General features: G+C 47.1%; 1 protein-coding gene across 1 annotated transcript in view; it reads right to left on the reverse strand.

Moving 5' to 3' along the window:
* The window catches only part of CREBBP (CREB binding protein), an 89941-nt gene that overhangs the window by 48170 nt on the left and 17487 nt on the right, over window positions 1–24284 (reverse strand). The window contains exon 2 of the mRNA XM_049768430.1: window positions 17489–18198. Coding sequence (XP_049624387.1) covers window positions 17489–18198 — 710 coding nt within the window. The remainder of the gene's footprint in view (window positions 1–17488; window positions 18199–24284) is intronic.

Below are 24284 nucleotides of genomic sequence, written 5' to 3' on the forward strand. Positions count from 1 at the left end.
CATCAGACTTACTGTTGCCACTGGTTAAAATACACAGTAGAAATAGTAGTGAAATACTTCAGCGATGCTAGGGCAATAGGTCTAGATGGAAAAATGGCTGAACTGATACTCAGGGGTTACTCAGGGGAACATGTGGGGTGCTAGGGTTCAAACCCAGGTCAACCACGTGCCTTACTACTTCTAGTATTACTCCAGTGCAAATAAGCCATTTTTGTTTAGTTTGGATTTGGGGGCCAGCAGTGTGCTCAGGGCTTCCTCCTGGCTTTGCACTCAGGGGTCACTCCTGGAGATCTAACCAAGTCAGCCACAGGAAAGGAAACTATCCTACCCACTGTATCATCACTCTGGCCCCTGGAATGAAAGTCAGACTCTTAATCAAGGGATAGAAGTAGGGGCCGGAATGATAGCACAGCGGTAGGGTGTTTGCCTTGCATGTGGCCGACCCATAGGCCTGGGTTCGATCTTTGGCAAGTCCAATAAAGCATAGAGTAGATACTGGCTAGAACAGGAAGGAGGGTCCCCATCTATGGCCTCATGAGGGTTCCTCAATCTTTACAAATCAGCAGCAGGTAAGGGATATATGATTCGCTGAAAACAATAGGGTAAAACCCATTCTCAGCTGCCACGGAGACACACCAGGCTCCAAAGGTGAACCAAAAGCTCAAAGGTCAGCCCAGGGCAGTCTCAAACTCTCCTTTGCCTTGTGAAACCAGCATGGAGAGCAAAGGACAGTCCCCTAACAGGCTGCTTCTGCTCCTCACTCAAGTCCCAGCCCTGCCCCAGCAGGTCCCAAGCCATCCGGTGGAGCCTGCAGCTCTGGGCAAAAGCCTTTTGGTTCCACATATTTCTAGACATCAGAATTTCTGTTCTACAGCTAGTCTCTTTCCACCAAACTCAACACTGTGATCCCTAAGTCTAGGCAAAGATTCATTTTAGTCTATGAAGCAGTAACATCAAGATGCTTAGCTTTAGGGCCGATGAAGTAGCCCTGACCAGTTGACCTAAGACCTCACAACTCCGGCCCCTGAGCATAGATGTGACCTTGGTGGCCTCCAGAAAAGGGCCCATTCAAGCCGGTTTCATTCCTCCCTGCCCAAAGATGGAGCACTACCCTATTAAAATCTGAGAAATGTCAAACTCAACATATTTTTCCCCCTGAATTTCAACAGTCACTTGGTTACAACTTAGTAGACCTTGCTTTATTTTCAATTCAAGTCTAAAGAACTTCTTTAGAGTGGCTAGAGAATCCTACAAGATCTAATAAGAATAGCAGAAAGGGACTGACCGGGATAAACCCAGGTTCAATCCCTGGCATCCCATATGGTCCCCCCAGGCTGCCAGGAGCGATTTCTGAGCTTAGAGCCAGAAGTAACTCCTGGGAGCTGTCGGGTGTGACCTCAAAACAAAACAAAACAAAACAAAACATAAAAGAATAGCAGAAATAGGAAGCTGAGCAGATGCTGGTAAGATTCAAATAATACATGGGGCCGAGCAGTGGCGCTATGGCTAAGGCATCTGTCTTGCAAGTGCTAGCCTAGGATGGACCACAGTTCGATCCCCAGGCATCCCCTATGATCCCCCAAGCCAGAAGTGGTTTCTGAGCACATAGCCAGGAGTAACCCCTGAGCGTCAATGGGTGTGGCCCAAAAAAAACCAAAATAAACAACAATAACAGAAAAGATTTAAATAATACACTGCAAACCCAAACTCATGGAAAGAGTATTTCTGTATATAAGGATTCATTCAGCAACAGTCAGATCTGTTCAATTTTCTTTTACTCTGTTCTTCCAGGGTACCTGAAAGCATTGTTTAATTCAATTTTGAGCTCAGAATAAATAAATAAATATATCAAATATCATATTGATCACAATAGTGCAGCAAGCACATTCCTGGGCAGAAATTCAAGTTAAAACACAGAACTTGGGGGCCAGAGATAGCATGGAGGTTAAGGTGTTTGCCTTTCATGCAGAAGGTCATTGGTTCGAATCCCAGCATCCCAAATGGTCCCCCGAGCCTGCCAGGAGCAATTTCTGAGCGTGGAGCTAGGAGTAACCCCTGAGTGCAGCCGGATGCAACCCAAATGCCAAAAACCAAAAAAAACAAAACAAAACAAAACAATTTACAAGAATTTACAAATTTCTCCAAACTAAACTGACTGTCCCACATGTGTCAGCTGGCCATGACATGAGGTGGTGAGGAGGACTAAGCTACAAGTCCATGAACCTGGGACTCTGAGCAACTTCCTCCTCAGGTTGGTACAAGTGAAACCTCAAATTAATATAAGTTTCACTTGGGAAACAAAAGAACCAAGTAGAGGCCGGAGCAATAGCACAGTGGTAAGGCTTTTACCTTGCACAGGGCCAGAGGACAGACCATGGTTCAAAAACCATGCCCCAAGCCTGCCAGGAGGGACTTCTGAGCACAGAGCCAGGAGTAACACCTGAGCACCGATGGGTGTGACAACCCAAAAACCAAAACCAAAAACAGACTTGCTGAATATCTTAAGAGGCAGAAAAGAACAGAACCAGTCCATGTAGCAAATCATTTGTAGGACCAGCAGCATTTTCTCTCAGCAACCTCTCATGGAAAAGCTGTGTCTATGCCAAGTCGTGTCTGGTCTGGGGGTCCGCTTTCACTCACTCCTCAAAGGAGAAAATACAGGATGGGCTGCAATGCCACCCTGCCCTTCCAAAGTGTGAGAGAACAGTATAGGAGAACCCAGATGGACACACAGTCCATTTCTCACTGGACCCAACTCTCACGAGACCACCAACTTGTTCTGAGAAATGGTTACAGGAAGACCCAGCCTGAGGTCCAAACTTTTCCCTTCCATGGAAAAACAGATTGGAAGTAAGGTTGAAAGTATTTAATGCCTGACTCTCCTGGTCTTTCACCTGAATGACAGTGACCTGAACATTAACCTAGAATGAGGGAAATTCAAGGGAAGTGATGGATTCACAGGCCTGAAGCCTCTCTCCTACTCATTCTACTCCTCAAAGTTCTATAAACTTGGAGCACATCAGCAACACAACACTGTTGGTATGTTGGTACCCCTGGTAGGTTGTGACAGTGGCTGGCATCCCTTCTATGGAATGAAATGAGGACTGGTTCAAAAGCAAAAGCCCTAGCCCAGGCTGGGGGACAGCACGGGAGTTAAGGTACTTGCCTTGCATGCGACTAATACCAGTTGTACGCCCCCCTCCCCCAGCACCTCATATAGGTTCCTGAGCTCCAACAAAGGACTCCTGAGCGCAGAGCCAGGACTAAGCCCTGAGCCCAACTAGGTGTGGCCCCAAAGCCAACAAAAAAGCACTAGCACAAACCCATTGGCAAACTGTTTGCAATTTCCTGGTTCTGCTTCTTATCAGCTCTGGGATGGGGATAACCCTCTGTTCTTCCAGCTATGACTAGGCAGTGGTCAGACAGCACCTGGTTCTGAACCTGGGTAACTGATAGGAACATCAGTGCTGAAATGGCAAATACTGAGGACACACAGGAACTGCTGGTTTTGGACCAGGAGGACCTCAACACAGCACACTTCTGGAGAGACCCAGACTATGCTGGCAGCCTGTGGAGACTCCTGAGTGCCCACAACTGCCAGCCCCCAAGACCAGGTTTCCCTGGTTCTCCAACACCCACACCAAAAGAAAGCACAGCTCAGCCCACAGAGAATCACTAAGGGTAAGAACAAAGTTAGGCTCATTCTGATAATGGGAGGGGGAGGGGGAGGGGAGATGGACAACACCTCTTTTGAATCAAACACTCCTTAAGACCAGTTAAACCTTTGCAAGGCTGTAGTGGCTAGGAAGGAAGGAAGGAAAGGGAAGATGGGTACAAGACTAGGAGAGAAGGAAAAAGATCAACGCGGCGAGAAAGAGCTGGATGCGGCAGTCAGTGTAAAGTGCCTGTAAGAAACCAGCAGCACTCAAGCCCTGTACTGCGAAGGAAGCAAAGTCATCAAGACAGATTCATTTCTGATTTCTGTCTCCATTTCACTATAACACAGTGAACTAGAGATGCAATAACCCAATGAAACACAGCTGCCCAACACCACTGCATAAGGGACTTTCTCCTGGGAAGGCAAGAAGCTGTTGGCCTCTGCAGGTCACTGTTCGATTTCGTTCTGGCTTTGTTAGTTCTCAGGAGCACACCCAGAGGTGCTCAAGGGGACCACACAGTGCAGAGACTGAACCCAGGGCCTCACACATGCTAGTTTAAGCCACACAATCCACTTGAACAAAGACAAAGTATTAGGCAAAGGCAGAAAGGGAGGAACGAGGCAAGATCCACACAGGTCAAGGGGGGAAACTCAGGGCAAGGAGAAGTAATGGCAGGACCAAATGTGTAGATGGGAAGAATCCAAACTTGGGGCGAGTAGAGAAACACCAAGGAGGGAAAGAGGCAACATTCTAGCGCAACACATTTCCTCTCTGAGAAGGCAGGACAGCTGTGAACCGAACGCAAGGGTGAGGACAATAGGGACCCCCACGTCTGCCATAAAACAAGATCCTCTACAGACTCTTCAAACTACAGGACAATCTCAAACACATGCACATGGTTAGGGACAGTACATGGTACAGCACTGTGCTGTGACAGAAGGGGCAGGACTGAGAACCCCAGAACTCATTCACTGTGATCCAGCACCTCCCCCAAAAGCCACATGGAAGGGACAGCCAGTACTGAGTGAAGACGGGACTGAAATGGTATTTCCAGGGGCACATGTAAAACTCTCAGCATGACAGACACTGCCACCAGGGTGGCCTGATGGTCCCTAACACCAAGGGCTCTTATGCTACTCTGGAGCCTGGCTGCCCACCTGTTGCCAAAAGGGTGTCCCAGATCCACTGAGCACTGTCTGTGAGGCTCCCCCAAAGCAAAACCAATACATCTTCACTATAAGTCACTTGTTTCTGACAAGGGAAAATTCATTCCTTCAATGTTTTTAAAAGGGTGAGGGGCAGGATTGAAGAGATAGGACAGTGGAGAGGGCACCTGCCTTGCATACCACTAACCAGGTTTGATTCCCTAGCATCCCACAGATTTCCTGAGCCTATCAAGAGTAATTCCTGACTGCAGACCCAAGTGCAAGTCTTCTTTTGTTATTTGTTTGTTTGGGTCACACCTGGCAGCGCTCAGGGGTTACTACTGGTTCTACGCTCAGAAATCACTCCTGAAAGGCTCGAGGGACCATATAGGATGCTGGGATTTGAACCACCATCCTGCAGCATGCAAGACAAATGTCCTACCTCCATGCTATCTCTCCAGCCCCCAAGTGCAAATCTTGAGCACCAGCAGGTGTGGCCCAATAACCAAAAAATTAAATTTTTTGTTTTTGTTTTTGGGCCATACCTGGTGACACTCAGAGATTACTTACTCCAGTCTATACGCTCAGAAATCGCTCCTGGCTTGGGGGACCATATAGGACGCTGGAGAATTAACCACGGTCTGTCCTAGGTTAGTGCGTGCAGGGTAGACGCCCTACCGCTTGTGCCACTACTCTGGCCCCAACAAAAAAATCAAGTTACCAAATAAGCCTGGGAGAGCCCCACAAGGCCAGGAGACAAGCTGAGTGGCAGAGCTCCCATCTGGCACCACCCTACATCACTAGAATGATCCCCAGTACCACAGGAGTGTGGCCACTGATACATCACAACCACTACAGGGAAAACAAACTCCATGCTTAAACATGTAGAGAACAATTAGAAGTAGATTCTCTAGTCATTCAGCATATCCAAGTGAACAAAGCACCTAAGATGTGCAGAGAACTTAAGAGGGCTTGGGGACAATTTAGCCTCTACCTGAGTTCTCCCTACCACAGAGATGGTTCTCAATGGAAGAGCAGAATGTTCCTAAATCTGACATGGAAGTGGCCCTGAAAAGACATCACAGAAGAAGGTGAAGAAGCAAAAACTTACACAAGGCCTGGGAATAAATTTAGCAGAGAATAAAAAAGGTACAAGATATCTACTCTTCACCATGGACATACCCCAAGAGAGCAGCAAAAAACAAAAAAAACTTTTTTTTTTTTTTTTGGGTTTTTGGGTCACAACTGGCAGCGCTCAGGGGTTACTCCTGGCCCTACACTGAGAAATCACTCCTGGTAGGCTTGGGGGACCATATGGGATGCCGAGATTCGAACCACTGTCTTCCTGCATGCAAGGAAAATGCCCTACCTCCATGCTATCTCTCCAGCCCAGAACAACAAAATATTTACTAGGACAACTCTAAGGGTTTACAGGGCTTTAAATCTATGTTTGGTTTTAGGGTCACACCTGAGAGTTCTCAGCTCAGTCCAGTGATGAAACCCAAGCCTCCTGTATACAAGTCAGCCTGATTTTTAAATTTAAAATTTTAAATACTTCTTTACTATTCATATTCTTTTATAAAATTATTTTAAAATTGTCTAAAGTAACTCTCTACTCAAATATTCTGAGTGTCCAAGATGACCCACTGCTAAGTTTGCAGCTATACTTAAAATATTCATCAACACTGTCATCAGACCCTGAATAAAACTAGGCTGATCAAACTGATTAAGGCCACCAGAGATTGCTCCTGGGTGGCAATTTAAATCAAATCCATCCTGGTTACAATGTGGCTGTAGCTGTCACTTTGCTCTCATGTATTATACATGTAATGAGAGAAAGTCCATGGGAGGCTCCGGCACCTCATCGGCACCTACCACCTCTGCGAGTACAGTAGCAGGCAGAGGGGAGGACAAATGGAGTCAACCATCAAGAGGGGCATGGAGGGGCTGGGCGGTGGCGCGAAAGGTAAGGTGCCTGCCTTGCCTGCGCTAGCCTTGGACGGACCGTGGTTCGATCCCCCGGTGTCCCATATGGTCCCCCAAGCCAGGAGCAACTTCTGAGCGCATAGCCAGGAGTAACCCCTGAGCGTTACCGGGTGTGGCCCAAAAACCAAAAAAAAAAAAAAAAAAGAGGGGCATGGAAAGCAAAACACTAGAACTGGGATACTAGAACAGTAGGGAGGGACTCGCCTTGCATAAAGTGAAGCCAGGTTTTAACCTCAGCACCCTACAGTCCTCCAAACACCAACAGCGATCCCTGAGTGCAGAGCCAGGAATAACCTCTGCGCATCACTAAGCATGGCCACCCCAAAATTATTTTAAAATCTCAAGTAAAAGACTTCAAATAACCCCTGTCACTCCCCCCCCCCTCCAAGAAGGCTAAACATTGCTCCAAACCTGATGCTCTTTCTCTGGAGATGATATGGACCAAAAGTACCCTGTCTACTTCCTGGTCCCCACTTCAGGAGTTAGGGGACCGTTTCACTCCAATCTACTGGTACTGGAGCTCTGGAGAGCAAGAGGTAAGAAGCTGGATCTTTTGGATTTAGCAGAACACTTCACTTCTAGGTTTACTTCAGTCATTATCACTGCAGAGCAGCCCAAGAGCAGACCTTCCCTAGCAGCGCCTGGTCTCCCCAGTCAGTGAAGCCTGCCCATCTTTGCTGTATGCAAATCCACAGCAGGACAGTGGCCTGGGGCAGTGTGGGGAGCCCCAACGTTCACAGAAGCACCCACAGGACTGAAGGTGGAAGAGAGGAGCCCTGGGGCAGGGGACACATAGGAGCCTAACACATGACAACAGGCACAGGGAGGCTCAGCTGTCCCAGCAACCACTGCATGAGGGCATGGGTGAGAAGCACCAACCCCAGCAGGAAGGGGCCTGGAAACCAGGGGGCCCAGAGAGGTTGGCCTGGCAGTTTCAAAGCTGTCCCAAAGCATTTTTCACACAGGACTAGGTGTGCAGCCATCGTAATGGAGGTTGACATACTATATCTAAGGTCTAATTAAAATGAACAGGAGATGACGCAGAGCAAGTTAGTTATTAATGCCAGTGGTTACTCAGACAGGGAAGCAAAGTCTCAGCAGCACCACAGCACAGGTCTGACCGAGCAGGAAGACTGTCATGAACTACCTGCTGGCCCATCCCACCGGGCCCCGCTGGCTTGGACAGAGTAGCCAAGGAAAACATGCCCAGCTCCCCAAAAGAGAAGCCATACTCCATGAGCCCACCTAGTATACGTCTTTATTCCCTGACACACACACACACACACACACACACACACACACACACACACACACACACACACACACACACACACACACACACACACACACACACACACGCCCTGCACTCCGGCTACTCTGACTTCCAGTTTCCAACCTAAACGGAATAGTCCACAGGAAAACGCAACAGAAACCACAAAAGCGCTATGAAATCATGAGCTGGCTTTCAGATCTCTCTCCAAAAACAGATCACAGGAAATCTCCACCGGCAGACCAAGTATCAGAACAAGATTTGCTCAAGCACTGCCTAGATCTGTACACAGCTGACTGGAAACAGTTCACAGCCAGTGGCTGAATGAACAGAGCTGAGGGCAGATTCCCCAGGATTAGCTATTTCTTGCCTTGGTCTAGGATTTAAAAGTGACTCGCTTACCAGCTCATTCTTTGAAAACCATGAAAATGAAGAATGTGGCCCAGTACTGGGGCCATGAAGCTTCTCCTTAGGAAGTAACTCAGCCATCACGGCAATCCCATAAGTTCAGATCATGGCCACACTTACGCTCATGTAACAAATACAGATGCAGGCATGGAGATACAACTATGACACTACGGTCCACAGGTAACTGCTAACACCTCTAAACAGAAAGTGTTCCCCATATTTAAGAGCTCTGGTCAGGGGCTGGTTAGGGCACTCAAGGTATACATGACGTTAGAACATCCACGAAAGGTCACTCCCCAGTGGGCATCCCCAACCCCAAGAGGTGGCTTCTTGTGTGTGCTTGTAAGAAAATCAAGGATGATCAAAGTCCAAGAGGCTCCATCTGTGAGTAAGCATATCATTACTCTGAAAAACTATTAAACACTGGGCAAATACTGTAACAGGTGCTTGCCTTGCATTTGGACAACATACCTGCATTTGCAGGTATGATTCCAGCACCACATACAGTCCCCTGAGGACCATCAGAAGTGATCCCTGAGGATCAATAGCACAGTGTGTAAGGTGTTTGCATGTGGCTGACCCGAGTTCGATCTTCAGCATCCCATAGGGTCCCCTGAGCACCCCCAGGAAGGACCAGAGCACCACTGGGTGTGGCCCAAAAAATCAAAAAGCAAACAAACAAAAAAGAAGTGAATCTTGAGTCAGGATCCAGCACTACTGGATGCGACCCAAATACAAACAACAAAATTTTTTAGATCAACAGATGTTTAAGACTGTGGTCAAAGACTCAGGTCAGGGGCCGGAGAGATAGCATGGAGGTAAGGCGTTTGTCCTGCATGCGGAAAGACAGTGGTTCAAATCCCAGCATCCCATATGGTCCCCCAAGCCTGCCAGGAGCGATTTCTGAGCATAGAGCCAGGAGGAACCCCTGAACGCTGCTGGGTGTGACCTCAAAACCAAAAATAAATAAATAAATAAATAAATAAATAAATACTAAGAAGAGTGGGCTGGAGAGAAAGCACAGTGGTCAGGATGTTTGACCTGCACACAACCAAACCTGATGCAATCCCCAAGCATTGCCAGCAATGATCCCTGAGCACAGGATCAGAACCAATCCCGCTGGGTGTGGCCCAACATTATAAAAAAGGGCTGGAGCCTATAGCAGGGAGGGTGTTTGCCTTACATATGGGCCCACCCAGTTTCGATCCCTAGCATCCCATATGATGCACCAAATACCACCCATAGTAATCTCGAAGCATGGCAAGGCATGGCCCCCAAACAAAAAAAATTAAATGAATGAATGAATTAAACAGATTGAGAACCAATCTAAACTTAAATGGGCTTGTTCTACTGGTAGGCCATGCTGCAAAGGCTGGTGGTCTAGGATGCACTCAGGGATCACTAGTGGACGGAGGTTGGCACTGGTGGTGGGAACGGCCCTGATTCATTGTATAACTGAAATACAACTAGAAAGAACTTGGTAGATCACAATGGTTTCAAAAATTTTAAAATAAAGATAAATTAAAATTAAATTAAAATTAAAAGACTGAGAAACAGCCCAGTAAGACTCCCAGTGTAGACACTGTTTTAAAAAGAGGCAAACAGAAAATTCTTTTGTAGGATGGAAAGTACTTTGAAGACTTACTCTTCAACTTTTCATTCTTTGCATTTCTGTAGATGAGGGGAAACTGAGCCATGACCATTATGTGTTTCCCCATCATGTATTCTGAATCCTGTTCTACTACAAAGTGGTACAGTAGGAAAAATCAGATTTTGGAGTAAGACACAGGCAGATAACAAGGCAAAGTCTGCCCAAAACTGGAGGAGAGAGGGGAAGGGAGGAAAAGAAAGGGGAGAGGAAGGGAGGAGAAGGGAGGGAAGGAGAAGAAAGAGAAAGGGAACAGAGCCCAGTCTTCCAGCCCCCTCCCCCAAAGATGGGAAGGGCTGATTTACAACACTCCCTCACATCAGAACCTTAGTAAGTTCTGAGTTTACTAAGAGCATCTATGATCCTAAGTCAGGCCTATGAAGGAAGCAAAGAGAGGCCCTAATCTAGACTAATGACTAAGCAGGTTGACACTGACCTGTGATGAGACATAGACACCTCCACCATATGAGATGCAGGGAAACCCAGAGTAGCTGTGTGCAAGGTAAACTACCTCTCTAAGTCCATGTTTAGGAGTAATTCTGGAGTGAAGAGCCAAGAGTAAGACCTGAGTACTGCCAGGTGAGGCCCAAGAACCAAAAAGCGAACAAAGGAGTTTAACAAGATTACAGAACATAATGCTAACACAAAAAAATTCTATTGTTTCCACAGTAATGACAGTGATACAACTTTAGGAATTAAACAGAAATGAGAATTTATTATTCAGCTAAAGAAAAGGACAAACCAGAGCCAGGGCTCAAAAGGCTGAACACCTACATGCTCAGGGCCCCAAATTCAATCCCCAGCACGGCAGGTCCAACTAGCACTCTGAACACCAGCCTCCCTACCCTCTGCAGGCAAGTGCAGCTCCAGTGGCCCCCAGCACGAAGGACAGAGCATTATATCTCAGGGCCTGAGCACTGTTGACCCACTTGGCACAGAATCACCCTGAGTGATATCCAGGGCCCCTGACCCATGCTGGGAGATCCCCACATCCCAGGATCATTAAAAAGCTAAGAAGATAAAAAGCAAAGATCAAAGAAACAAAAGCATAAACCCAAACGTTGGATTCTTAAAAACTCAATAAATAGGGGCCGGCGAGGTGGCGCTAGAGGTAAGGTGTCTGCCTTGCAAGCGCTAGCTAAGGAAGGACCGTGGTTCGATCCCCCGGCGTCCCATATGGTCCACCCAAGCCAGGGCGATTTCTGAGCGCTTAGCCAGGAGTAACTCCTGAACATCAAATGGGTGTGGCCCGAAAAACCAAACCAAAACAAAACAAAAAAACTGAAAAGACCAAAAATAGCATTTGCACATCAGCTGGAGGGTGGGGGAAACTGGATCACCACTGCCAACTCAAATGTATTTATTGAGGGGCCGGGCAGTGGCGCTAGAGGTAAGGTGCCTGCCTTGCCTGCGCTAGCCTTGTCCATCCCCCCGCGTCCCATATGGTCCCCCAAGCCAGGAGTAACTTCTGAGCACATAGCCAGGAGTAACCCCTGAGCATTACCGGGTGTGGCCCAAAAACCAAAAAAAAAAGTATTTATTGAAATGGTTTGGGATATCAATGATGTGGAAAATTATCTCTGTATCTCGCCAGTATTAAGGAGTTATCACAGTCCTGAAAACTAAAATAATAAAATACAGGCAAGCAATTAATAACTTTGGAATAGAAAAATACATTCCCGGGCCAGAGAGATAGCACAGTGGGTAGGATATTTGCCTTGCAAAGGGCAGACCTGGGTTCAATCCCCGACATCCCAAATGGTTCCCCGAGCCTGCCAGGAACATCATCTGAGGGCAAAGCCAGGACTAACCGTAGACCATACCAGGTGTAGCCCAAAAACCAAAAAAAAAAAAAAAAATCAAGATTTATATGTCATCAAAGTTGTAAAGGGAAAAAGGAACAAGCTTGTTTAAAGAAAAAGTAAAACTCAGGCCCGGAGATATAGCACAGCGGCGTTTGCCTTGCAAACAGCCGATCCAGGACCAGAGGTGGTTGGTTCGAATCCCGGTGTCCCATATGGTCCCCCGTGCCTGCCAGGAGCTATTTCTGAGCAGACAGCCAGGAGTCACCCCTGAGCACAGCCAGGTGTGGCCCAAAAACCAAAAAAAAAAGAAAAAAAAAAAAGAAAAAGAAAAAGTAAAACTCTCATTTGGTGGACGTGGACCCAAGCGATAGATAGCACAGAGGTTGGGCGTTTTGCCTTGTACTCTGCTGACTAGGGACTGACCCAGGTTAACAACCCAGCATCCCATATCATGCCTCCCTCCCTACAGCCTGACAGAAGTGATTTCTGAGTGCAGAACAAGGAGTAAACCCTGAGCACCATTGAATGTGTCTCCCCCCCCCAAAAAAAAACACCCATTTGGTAAAAAATAAAAACTGTCATACTGTAAATTTTTTTTTTTGGGTCACACCCGGCGGTGCTCAGGGGATATTCCTGGCTGTCTGCTCAGAAATAGCTCCTGGCAGGCACGGGGGACCATATGGGACACCGGGATTCGAACCAACCACCTCTGGTCCTGGATCGGCTGTTTGCAAGGCAAACGCCGCTGTGCTATCTCTCTGGGCCCCATACTGTAAATTTTTGTGGCCATGTTCCTGGCGAAATAAAATGAGCAAGAGATGCTGCTTAATAGCAGAGAACTTGTCTTGCATATAGGGAGACCTATATTAAATTAAAATAATTAAATAAAATAGAAAACAGTTTCATTAAGAAAAGGAGTAATGAACTTTCATTTATGAAAGAATTCAACGAATCTTTTTTTTTTTTTTTTTTTTTTTTTTTTTGGTTTTTGGCTTGGTCCCCCCAAGCCTGGCGCAATTTCTGAGCGCATAGCCAGGAGTAACCCCTGAGCATCAACGGGTGTGGCCCCAAAACAAAAACAAACAAACCAACAAAAATAATACGATGGGTAGGGCACTAGCCTCGTACACAGATGACCCAGGTTCAATCCATGGCACCTCATATGGTCCATTGAGCCCCACCAGGAGTGATCCCTGAGCTCAGGAGCCAGGAGTAACCCTTGAGCACCAGTCAGTTATGGTCCAAAACAAGACAAAAATAATCTATCAGATATTCAGGTATACAAGCAACCTACAAATCAAAATTATTCTATCAGAAAAATACCTAAATAACCTAATGTACGAAATCCTCTCAGCATCACTCATGGTTCCTGGAGCACTAGTCCTGACCACAGCGAAGTGCGGCCCAGCCTGCCCTCCCCCAAGCACCCCTCCTAGGAAGCACACACCAGGGCTGCTGATTTCTATGAGAACTGTACTGCACAGGCACGTTCTTCATAATCATCTTACTTGTTTATTTTTTATATTATTTTCTGGTTTTGGGGCCACACCTGGCGGTGCCTCAGGGGATACTCCTGGCTCTGCACTTGAGAATCACTACTGATGGGCTCAGAGGACCACAGGGGATGCTGGGGATTGAATCCAGGTTGGTCCTGGGTGGGCCATGTGCAAGGCAAGTGCCCTACCTGCCATGCTATTGCTCAGGCCCTGTATAATTTTAAAAGAAAAATCAAGAGAGCTGGGAATGTGACTCAGTGGTAAAACTTGCATCTGAGGAGAATGTGGGTTCCATCCCTGGCACAACAAATAAATAAAACCAATAAAGATTTCTTCCCCTGGGTGCATTTTAAAAAGCTCATCTGGGGGCCAGAACAGTGGTGTACGTCTGGGGGCCAGAACAGTGGTGTACGTGGTAAGGCATTTGCCTTGCCCACTCGAGCCTAAGATGGACCACTGTTCAATCCCCCAGCATCCCATTTCCCCAAGCCAGAAGCAATTTCTGAGCGCATAGCCAGGAGTAACCCTTGAACGTCATGGGGTGTGGCCCAAAACTTAATAATAAAAAAAAAAAAAGCTCATCTGGCACTGCTGTTTGTTAGAGAATGGCTTTAAATGAAGGGTGACACTCTTTTGATCGATCGATCCTCGCCTTCACCCCATTCAAATACCAATACCTTTTCAAATACCAGGGACACATGGGATGTGCAAGGACATACCATTCCCCAGACAGCACTGTGCAAAGGAAAGGCTTCAGGATGAAGGGAGAGAGGCACGCGTGTTCCTGACTGTAGGAAAACATTCCAGGGCCACAGCCCACACAGGAGATTTCATAAAGAGCCACATCCATTGACTATAACAGCAATTATCCATGTTTTAAAAACAATCAAGGCAGAGCAATAGTATGTATAGCACAGTGGGAAGGGCATTTGTCTTGCACATGGCCCACCTGGGTTTGATCCCCAGCATTCCCTATGGTTCCCAAGCCCACCAGGAGTGATCCTTGAGTACAAAGCCATGAGTAGCACCTGAGCATCTCCAGGTGTGGCCCCAAAACCATTAATTAATTAATCAATCAATCAATGCAATCTGTAAAACAAGTTACAATAGGCACTCGCCTTGCACAAAGTCAACCCGGATTCAATTGCCAGCACACCCCAATGGTCCCCGGAGCCTCCTGGCATGGTCCCTGAGCACAGAGCCAGGAATAAGCTGTGAGCACAGTCAAGTGTGGCCCAAAACCTAAAAATGTTCTGTTCTATGGAACCTCTGGTTATGTGGATGTGGAACGAACATTTGATGGCCTGAAATTGCCCGTTTATTTACATGTGAGAATGGCATTATATTTAGAAAAACAGGCCAGTCTTTAGTCTTTCCCCCACGCCCCATTTGGAGTCACATGCAATTGGTGCTAGTGCGGTATTCCTAGCTCCAAGCTTGGAGGTTGCTCCCAGAGTTGCCAGGGACCGTGATGCCAAGGCTCAAACACAAGCCTCCCAACTACCAAACATGTACTCCAGCCTTTTGCCCTCTCTTCCTCACCCCAAATCCACCTTTCAGGGAATTATGCTATCAACAGCTCATAGACAATGACCAAGCCCCAAACTATTTTCATCAACTACCAGGCAACCTTTTCACCTTTTCCACTATTTTCTCACCAGAGTAGTCAATTTCCCAGAGATCCCGAAGTCTGATATCACCTACTATCCTTCCATAAGTGAACAATACTGCCCTTTGGGCACTGGTATGAAGGAAGGAAGGGGCAGTAGAAGCCTGAGGGTACAGTTGGGGGGGGGGGAGGCTTTTCTGGCTGACTACAGAAAGGAGATTTCCAGAGAGGCAATAAGTATTTTTTTTTCTCCTCTTCTGAATAGGGGCAGTAGGACAAATAAATTCAGGAACACTGAGGCAAATGGAACTTGAACTTGTGTTTTAAGTCTTATTTTTTTATATCTAATGTGGCAAATGTTTAGATAAAATTTCAAACATTTTAAAGAAACTTCCTTAAGTTGCCCCAAAACATTTTTGGGGGGGAGGGGTGCTTGGGCCACACAGTCCTGAGGGCTTATTTCTGGCTCTGTGCTCAGGGATTACTCCTGGGTGCTCAGGATACCCTATGTGGGGCCAGGAGTGAATCAGGGCTAGTGTATGCAAAGCAAGCGCCTTAACCCCTGTACTACCTCTCAATAAGGCCTTCAATAATGTGTGAAATTACTCAGCAGTCTTTTGAACAGAAAGTTTGAGAAGGCTTGCCTACGTATACTTGGACATGAATTAAAACTGTTCTTTGTAACTGGAGTGGATTTCTGAGTGAGCTAGAAAGGAAACACATGAATCTATGCAGAAACCTCATGCCACAGAAAACCTGCCTCGCCTCTGTCCTCCTAAAGCACATGCACAACCAGAACCTTTCGACTGTCAGGGACAACCAGAACTGAAGGCCACATCTGCAGCTGTTGCTGTTTCTAAAGGGAGACTTGTAACTTTAATGTTAACAATACTTCGCTCCTGCTTCCAAGTTTTGGTTTTAAAAAAAAATCCTCTCCTGGAGTCTGAGAGATAATTTGGAGGGCGTTTGCCTTGCATGCAGAAGGACGGTGGTTCGTCCCATATGGTCCCCTGAGCCTGCCAGGAGTGATTTCTGAGTGTAGAGCCAGGAGTAACCCCTGAGCGCTGCTGGGTGTGACCAGCAAAAACCAAAGAGGAAAAAAAAATTCTCTTGTGGGCAGGAGAGATAGCACAGTAGTAGGGCATTTGCCTTACACGCAGCTGAACCAGGAAGGACAGTGGTTCAAATCCCGGCATCACATATGGTTCCCCAAGCCTGCCAGGAGTGACCTGAGCGCCACCGGATGTGACCCCCCCTCCAAAAAAAATAACCTCTCCTGGGGCCGAAGCAATAGTACAGTGGATAGGGTGTTTGCCTAACATAAGGTCGAACCGAACTATAGCATCTCATATGGTCCCTCAAGCCTGCTAGGAGTGATTTCTGAGCACAAAGCCAGGAGTACCACTGGATGTAGCCCAGAAACAAAACAAACAAAAATCTTCTTTGAGCAAGAGCAATAGCACAGCTGGTAGGATGTTTACTTTACATATGGCTAACCAGGGGATAGCCAATCCAGGTTGGACATGGGCATGACTGAGCACCACCAGGAATGATCTTTGAGTGCAGAGCCAGGGGTAACACCTGAGCACCACTACATGTGCCCCTCCCCCTCAAAAATAAACAAATAAATCCTCTCCTTAATAAAAAGTATAATTATAAAAAAATCCTCTCCTTTCACATAGGATTTTGAAGCTATCATCCAATAATTAGCTTAACCTTGTAGAATACTCTCTTTTCCACTTTCTCTTTTACTTTATTGAAGAGAAATCAAACCCAAGGAACAATTCAGACTTATCTGTTCTGGAATTTGCAATGGCAAATGTCCACGTGAGAGATAGCACAAGGTGAGACCCCCCTTCTCCTGTCCTAGTCAGTTACGTCCTACCTACCATGGCACTCACCCTCTCTTTGCCAAGTCCAGCACCCATATTACACACCAGCTCCCACCACAGTTGTACCCTTGCTCTGGAGGTGCCTAAGCTAGCTGCTCTTCTAGCCTGACTAGGTCCCATGGATGCCCCACCTTTAGGCCCACTATCATGGTGACTGCCCTGAGTTTTCTCAGAGACCCAAGGGCCCAGTACTGTCCCAACTAACTCCGACCAGGTAGACAAGTGGAGACTGATGAGACACTCCCTTAGCTGGGCCGGTGCAGCCAAGCTAAAGCAACCAAGATCAGATTCTCCAGAGGACTGGAAAGAGGAATTGCGGCAGGGGCTGCCTCTCCACCATCACATGGCCTTTTCTGAGGCTGCAAATGGGCACGGAAGCTAAAGGCATCCACTCTGGTCCCCGTATACTGGCCACTTCTCCATGGTTTCTGGGAATTCCTATTTTTCAAGTCCTCCTTATTGTAGGACTCCAGATTCCAAATCTGTGTCTTCCAAGAAAACAAGGAGGAAGAAAAGCCTCCTCTCTGCCCCAATTAACACAAAGCACTCACAGACCCAATGCGGACTTACCTTAGTCATACCTCCCGCTTGCGCCGTGTTCAGTCCATGACCAGCTATCTGCGGTGACACCTGCGTCAGCGTTTCAGCCAGGACACTGCCCGTGGCCCCTTGCATGGCTGGGGCCGGATATGGCATGCTGGCCCCCCGCCCTCGGCCAGCAGCCCCAAGGGATCCATTCATGACTTGCGCCTGCCCTTGCGGGGCCTGGTTCATCAAACTATGGCCGGAATTACTGTTGAGGAGGCCAGGGTGGGCCTGGTTAAAGTTAGCGTTCATGCAGATGCCAGGGCCCGTCTGTGACGTGGCGGGGCTGCTGGTCACCAGCCCCACCTGCTTTTGTGCTTGCGGATTCAGTGCTTGGGAAGCAGGGGGCGTAGGCCCAGACGTGCTGGCTGCCTGTTTGGGCAAGCTGGGGGCCGAAGCATCTCCCTGGTTCAGAGGACTCTTGCCCATGGCCCCCAGGCCTGCCATGTTCGCACTGTTTGGTTGCCCTGGTGCCTGGCCGCCCAGGCCTTGCTGCACAGGGCTGCTGGCGCTCACATTTCCTATTCCGGGGTTGATACTTGAGCTACTGCCTCCACGCAGAAGCTCTGACAGTTGTTTATGTTTGGAAGCAGCATCTGGAACAAGGTTTGCACTGTTTATAAGGCTTAATTCTCCTCCATTGGGGATCAGCTCATCGGGAAGATCATTTTCCAAGTCAAACAATGATCCAAAATCTAGGAATGAAACAGAAAAGGAAATGAGAAACTAAGCACCCATAAAAGCGCTCTAAACCACTAACATGTTAAGGCAATGTTAACCTAAAGGGACACGAAGCATGGTCGTGAGGACCCAGGTCAGAATAACTCCAAAGTACACTTGGCAAAATAAAAAGAGTAATTTTCAAGGCCTAAAGAAGGAAAATTTAAACAGAAATTAAGACAAAAATTAGCCTTCTAGACCGGGGTCTCAAACTCAATTTACCTGGGGGCCGCAGGAGGCAAAGTCGGGGTGAGGCAGGGCCGCATAAGGAATTTCGCTTACCAAATATTCGCAATAAAAAATAGCATTAGTAAGAAAAAATATCGCAAAAAATTGCATTAAACATTTGCATACCCCTAACGAAACTGCTTGGGGTATGCGAATGTTTAATGCGATTTTTATTGCGATTATTCAGTAAACGAATAATCGCGAATACTGCGATATTTGAAGGCCGGCCTTGGGCCACAAAATGTTGTACGGAGGGCCGCAAACGGCCCGTGGGCCGCGAGTTTGAGACCCCTGTTCTAGATTTTTCCTTTACTCTAAAACAATACTTTAAAATTGCAGCTATCTTTGGCCCCCAAGTATAGTGAAGAGAAGGAAAGAAACTGAGTGGAGGAGAAGAAACACAAATATGAAAGGAAAGGGCCACGGGCCAAATGGTATCAGGCCCATTGGTGGAGATATAAAACAAAATGAACTAAATATCCAAGCCAAAGTCAACAACAATGCAATTAAGAGACCCAAACTCTAACAATCTAAACTGTAAATGGGCCTGTTATACTGGCAGGCTGGGGCGCAAAGGGTTGTGGTTGGGATATACTCTGGGAACATGTTGGAGGGAGGTTGACACTGGTGGTGAGATTGGCTCTAATTCATTGTATGTCTGGAACCCAACTGTGAGGAACTTTGTAAATCACAATGGTTTCAATAAAGTAAAAATTTTTTAAAAAAGGCAGATATACAAATGATAGGGAGTTAAAAAAAAATCCACAGAACTGGACTGGAATACATGAGCTATGTGCAGGAGACCCGGGTTTGAGCCTGGTATTGCTCATGAGCAATGTCTCAGCAATTACGGGAGTACCTGAGTACTGCTAGGTATGGGCCCCAAACACATAAAAATTACAGAATTATGACATAAAAATGCTTTAAGAATGTCATATGTTTAGGGGCTAGAGCGATAGAATAGTAGATAGAGTACTTGCCTTGAAAACGGCTAACCCAAGTTTGATCCCCAGCATCCCATATAGTCAGTCCCCCAAGCCTACCAAAAATGATTCCTGAGTGCAGAGCCAGCAGTGACCCCTGAGTATCATCATGTATGGTCCCAAAACAAAACAAACCTTATGTATACAGGGGCCAGAGTGATAGTATAGCAGGTAGGTGCTTGCCTTGCACGTGGCAGACCTGAGTTTGATCTTTGGCATCCCATATGGTCTCTTGAGCCCTGCCAGAAGTGATCCCTACATGCAAAGCCAGGAGTAATCCGTGAGCACTGCCAGAAATCCCCCCCCCAATGTTGTATTATAAAAAATTCATTAGGCATCAGGTTAGATGAAAAGTAATTTAGGGATACAAAAGTAAAGCTGGTCTTAAGTGATTACATATTTACAAAGTAAATTATTAAAAACAACATGAAACTCGTCCTAACTGAAATGATACTTCTCAAAGCTGTAGAAAGTGATATTCAGATACTAAAAAGAGCGAAAAGAAAACAGGGGTTTGAAAATTTTTATTATCTCATGAAAAGAATCAAAGATGATCCTGAGGAGAAATATGCAAACTTACAAGCAGAAGAGAAACATCACTTGAGCAGAAAACTGACATGGAAGGTAAGACAGGAAAATAATCATTTTCTCTGGTAAACAAATATGAAAATCAAGCAATTTTTTTCAAGTCCCATTCAAAGGAAAGGAGCTCTAATAGGTGGTCCATTTCCTCACTGAGCATCCTCTAACCACATTAGCCTGCCTAGTATACACACGAGAACAACATAAAGCACAAATCCATTCACTAGTGTTCACTGTAAGGACAAAATGAGAACAGGGTCTGGGAGATAGTTCTCCCCAACTAGAGTACAGGTTTTATGTGAAGGTGGCCAAAATTCAATCCCAGACAACAAATTCCCTCAACAGCACCTGGAGCAGCCCCTGAGTACCAGGTACCATGCTGTGCTGGAGTAGTACTTGGGAGCACCAGTTTGCCACCTCCTCCCACCAAAGAATGAGAAAAAATGCAAAAGACCAAAACTAAGCAAAGTGCAAACTGCTCAAAGGGATAGTGCCCAGGCACTACAAGTTGTAGTTGGAACCTTGGTCCCCGGGCAAGCTGGGAGAAAACCAGGACCAGCACGCCAGGGGTAGCCCTGAGCATCCTAGGTATGAGAAGAAAAAGAAAAGTCTAAACAATACCCGAGGCCACTAAGTCCCACGATCAGACTCATGTCTGACCACAGTGTCTGGCACTAGGGACAAGCGCTATCGGCCTGGGAGGTGGCTCGGCCACTGGCTCCATTCACTAGCCAGTAACCGCAGAAACCGAGCACTTTCTCAGACTCAGTCTCCTCTTGAAACCAGGGAGAAAGCTGCCACACCTCAGGACTGTTGTGAGGACTAAAACGAATCAATACGGGGCCTGAGAGCAGCTTCTGGGTACCACATACAGTCCTGAGCACTGCCGGATGAAGCCCCAATACTACAACATAAATAAGACGTATTATGATGACATATGACATTTAGAACAGTGCCCATGGTAAATGTTCAGTATTAGCTATTACTGTTATTCAATAGAAAGGCTTACAAAAATGCTGTGTAATATGCATAGGTTCTGACCTATAAAATGATGAAGTCCATAAGAGAGGGCCAGAGAGAGATAGCATGGAGGTAAGGCTTTGCCTTGCATGCAGAAGGTTGGTGGTTCGAATCCCGGCATCCCATATGGTCCCCCGAGCCTGCCAGGAGTGATTTCTGAGTACAGAGACAGGAGGAATCCCTGAGTGCTGCCAAGTGTGACCCAAAAACCAAAAAAAAAAAGGGGGGGGTGAGAGATAGCATGGAGGTAAGGTGTTTGCCTTGCATGGAGAAGGACAGAGGTTCAAATCCTGGCATGCCATAGGGTCTCCCGAGCCTGCCAGGAGCAATTTCTGAGTGTAAGTCAGGAGTAACCCCTGAGCCCTGCCCGGTGTGACCTCTCCCCCTCCCCGCCCCCAAAAAAAAGAGTGTAGGAAAATGTATGCTCTGTAAAAAACACATATAAGTATATGCAAAACAAAGCCAGGTTAGAACCAGAGGATGCGAGTGGGGGGGTGGGGGGCAGAGAGGACGCAGCCATGTGCGTGCTAATACCCAGGGCAGCTCTGGAGGTGACCCCCTCAAAGCACAGCCTCACAAGATCAAGGCAGGAGCATTCTAAACTACAGAGCGAGAGAGCAGCTGGCTGAGATGTGTGGGGCTTTTTTCACTGGCAGTCCCTCTTCTTCCCACCTCTGAGCTCTTCTGAGTGAAGCAGACCCTGACCACTATTGCCCACCCTGTGCTGGCAGCAAGTAAGGCTTCCCCTATGCCAGTGGGTCCCTGGAAAAGCCAAGCACCATCATTCTTCCTCCTCTTCTTCCCCTTGCTTCCTTCCTAGTATGGGGGCCAAACCTGACAGTGCTCAGGAGTTACTTCAGGCTCTGAGATCAAGGATCACTCAAGACACAATACGGGGTGCCAGGTCTGAAAATCAGATCGCGCATATGCCAGGCAGGCACCCTCCATGGTTCTCACTGTCCGGCTCAGTCACCATCACATCACTTTTCTGTCTTCTTCAGGTCACATACTCTCAGTGTGGAAATAAAAGGCTAGTTGGCTATAACAGGCAGGGCTATTTCCTCCCTGAATGTGAAGAAGGTTCGGAAGAGGAAGGTACCTTTCTCTCATCCGTCAGTCATACGTACCCTAGGGATAACTGGATCAAAACATGCAAACATGACTTCGTGCCCCAGAACCTCCCTGCACAAAGGTTTCTCAGTCAAGTGAAAAAAATGCACTTGTTATCACCAAAACCAAAGATTTCCAAATTTATTTGGCCAAAAGATCCTTAAAAGAAAAAATCAGGGGGCACATCCTACCCCAACTACCTTTAAGCAAACAGAAAATTACTTCCAATTGTACTCTAACTTCTACCACCCCTTATTCAAACGCCGCCCCTCCTCATACTATTACCCACTTGGAACCTTCCATTCAAGTTACTGTTTAAAGTAGTCCCTCCAGGGGCTGAAGAGATAGCATGGAGGAAGGGTGCTTGCCTTGCATGCAGAAGGACGGTAGTTCGAATCCCGGCATCCCATATGGTCCCCCGAGCCTGCCAGGAGTGATTTCTGAGTGCAGAGCCTGGAGTAACCCCTGAGTACTGCCAGGTGTGACCCCAAAACCAAAAATAAAAATAAAAAAAATAATAAAGTAGTCCCTCCAGGGAGCCAGAGAGATAGCATGGATAGGGTGTTTGCCTTGCATGCAGAAGGACGGTGGTTTGAATCCTGACATCCCATATGGTCCCCGAGCCTGTCAGGAGTGAGTGATTTCTGAGTGTAGAGCCAGAAGTAACCCCTGAGTGCTGCCGGGTGTGACCCAAAAACAAAACAACAACAACAAAAAATTAAAGTAAAGTAGTCCCTCCAGCCAGAGTGATAGCACAGACAGTGGTAGGGTGTTTGATTTGCACACAGGCAACCCAGGACGAACCTGGGTTTGATTCCCAACATCCCATATAGTCCCCAAGCCTGCCAGGAGCGATTTCTGAGTGAAGAGCCAGGAATAACCCCTGAGTAGCCCCTCCAGATATTTGCTCTACCCAGGCAGTAAATTCAGCTAGAGACAACTGGGTATGGTTTGGGGACCTCCGACACCTCTCTAAGCAGGCTACACTATGAGAGAAAACCCAATCATAACCAATGCAACTGCACCCCAGCACTAGGACTACAAAAATGTCTGTAGAGAGAGGGCCAGGCTAAGGCAATAGCCATAATTGTGGGCTACTCCTGCGTATACAGTGGGAACCATAGGATCTAAATTCCTGACTTAGCCATCAGAGTAAAACACCTTCAGGCCCTTACTGAGGTTTTTTATTTGTTTGTTTTTGATTTTGGGTCACACCCAAGGACACTCAGGGGTTACTCCTGGCTCTGGGCTCAGAAACTGCCCCTGGCAGGCTCAGGGGATCAAATGGGAAATAGAATCACCATCTTGGGTTGGCTGCATGCAAGGCAAACGTCCTATTGCTATACTATCTCCAAACCCCCTTATGAGGTTTTTTTTTGTTTTTTTTTTTTTGGTTTTTGGGCCACATCCGGTAACGCTCAGGGGTTACTCCTGGCTATGTGCTCAGAAGTTGCTCCTGGCTTGGGGGACCATATGGGACACCAGGGGATCGAACCTCGGTCCGTCCTAGGCTAGCACAGGCAAGGCAGGCACCTTACCTTTAGCGCCACCGCCCGGCCCCCCCTTATGAGGTTTTAAGGTCCCTGCAAAACTGATTAGTTCCCCTTGACAAGCAGCTGCCTGGGACCACCACTGACCTAAGCCCATTCCTTCCTACACCTTACCCAAAAAGTAGGGTATGACTTACGAATGTTTTCTTTCTCCTCCCTCCCGTCCCCCATACAGAGATCCGGCAGAACCTTGGCAGTTGCAGACCAGCCTGAGCCTTTCCTCCAGGTACTTAAGTGTCTCCAATTATGACACATTTACTAGACTTAGGAAACACTGACAATCATTTATATCCTGATCTCCTTACCCAAATACTGCCAGCTGTCCTGGGAATTCTCTATGGCACCCACTCTCCTAGATTCAGATTGGGATTCCAGTGTACTTCTTTACAAAGGTCCCTCAAACTTGCACAACTCTTAAAGAGTTGAAGAGGGGCCAGAGTGATATAGTACAGCAGAGAGTGTGCTTGTCTTGCATATAGCCAACCTGGTTCAGTCCCTGGCACTTCTTTGGTAACCCTGGAGCCCAGCCAGGAGTGATCCCTGAGCATAGAGTCCGAAATAGGCCCTCTGAGCACCACCAGATGTGGG

Source organism: Suncus etruscus, chromosome 2 (assembly GCF_024139225.1).
Source record: "Suncus etruscus isolate mSunEtr1 chromosome 2, mSunEtr1.pri.cur, whole genome shotgun sequence".
Taxonomy (NCBI): Eukaryota; Metazoa; Chordata; class Mammalia; order Eulipotyphla; family Soricidae; genus Suncus; species Suncus etruscus.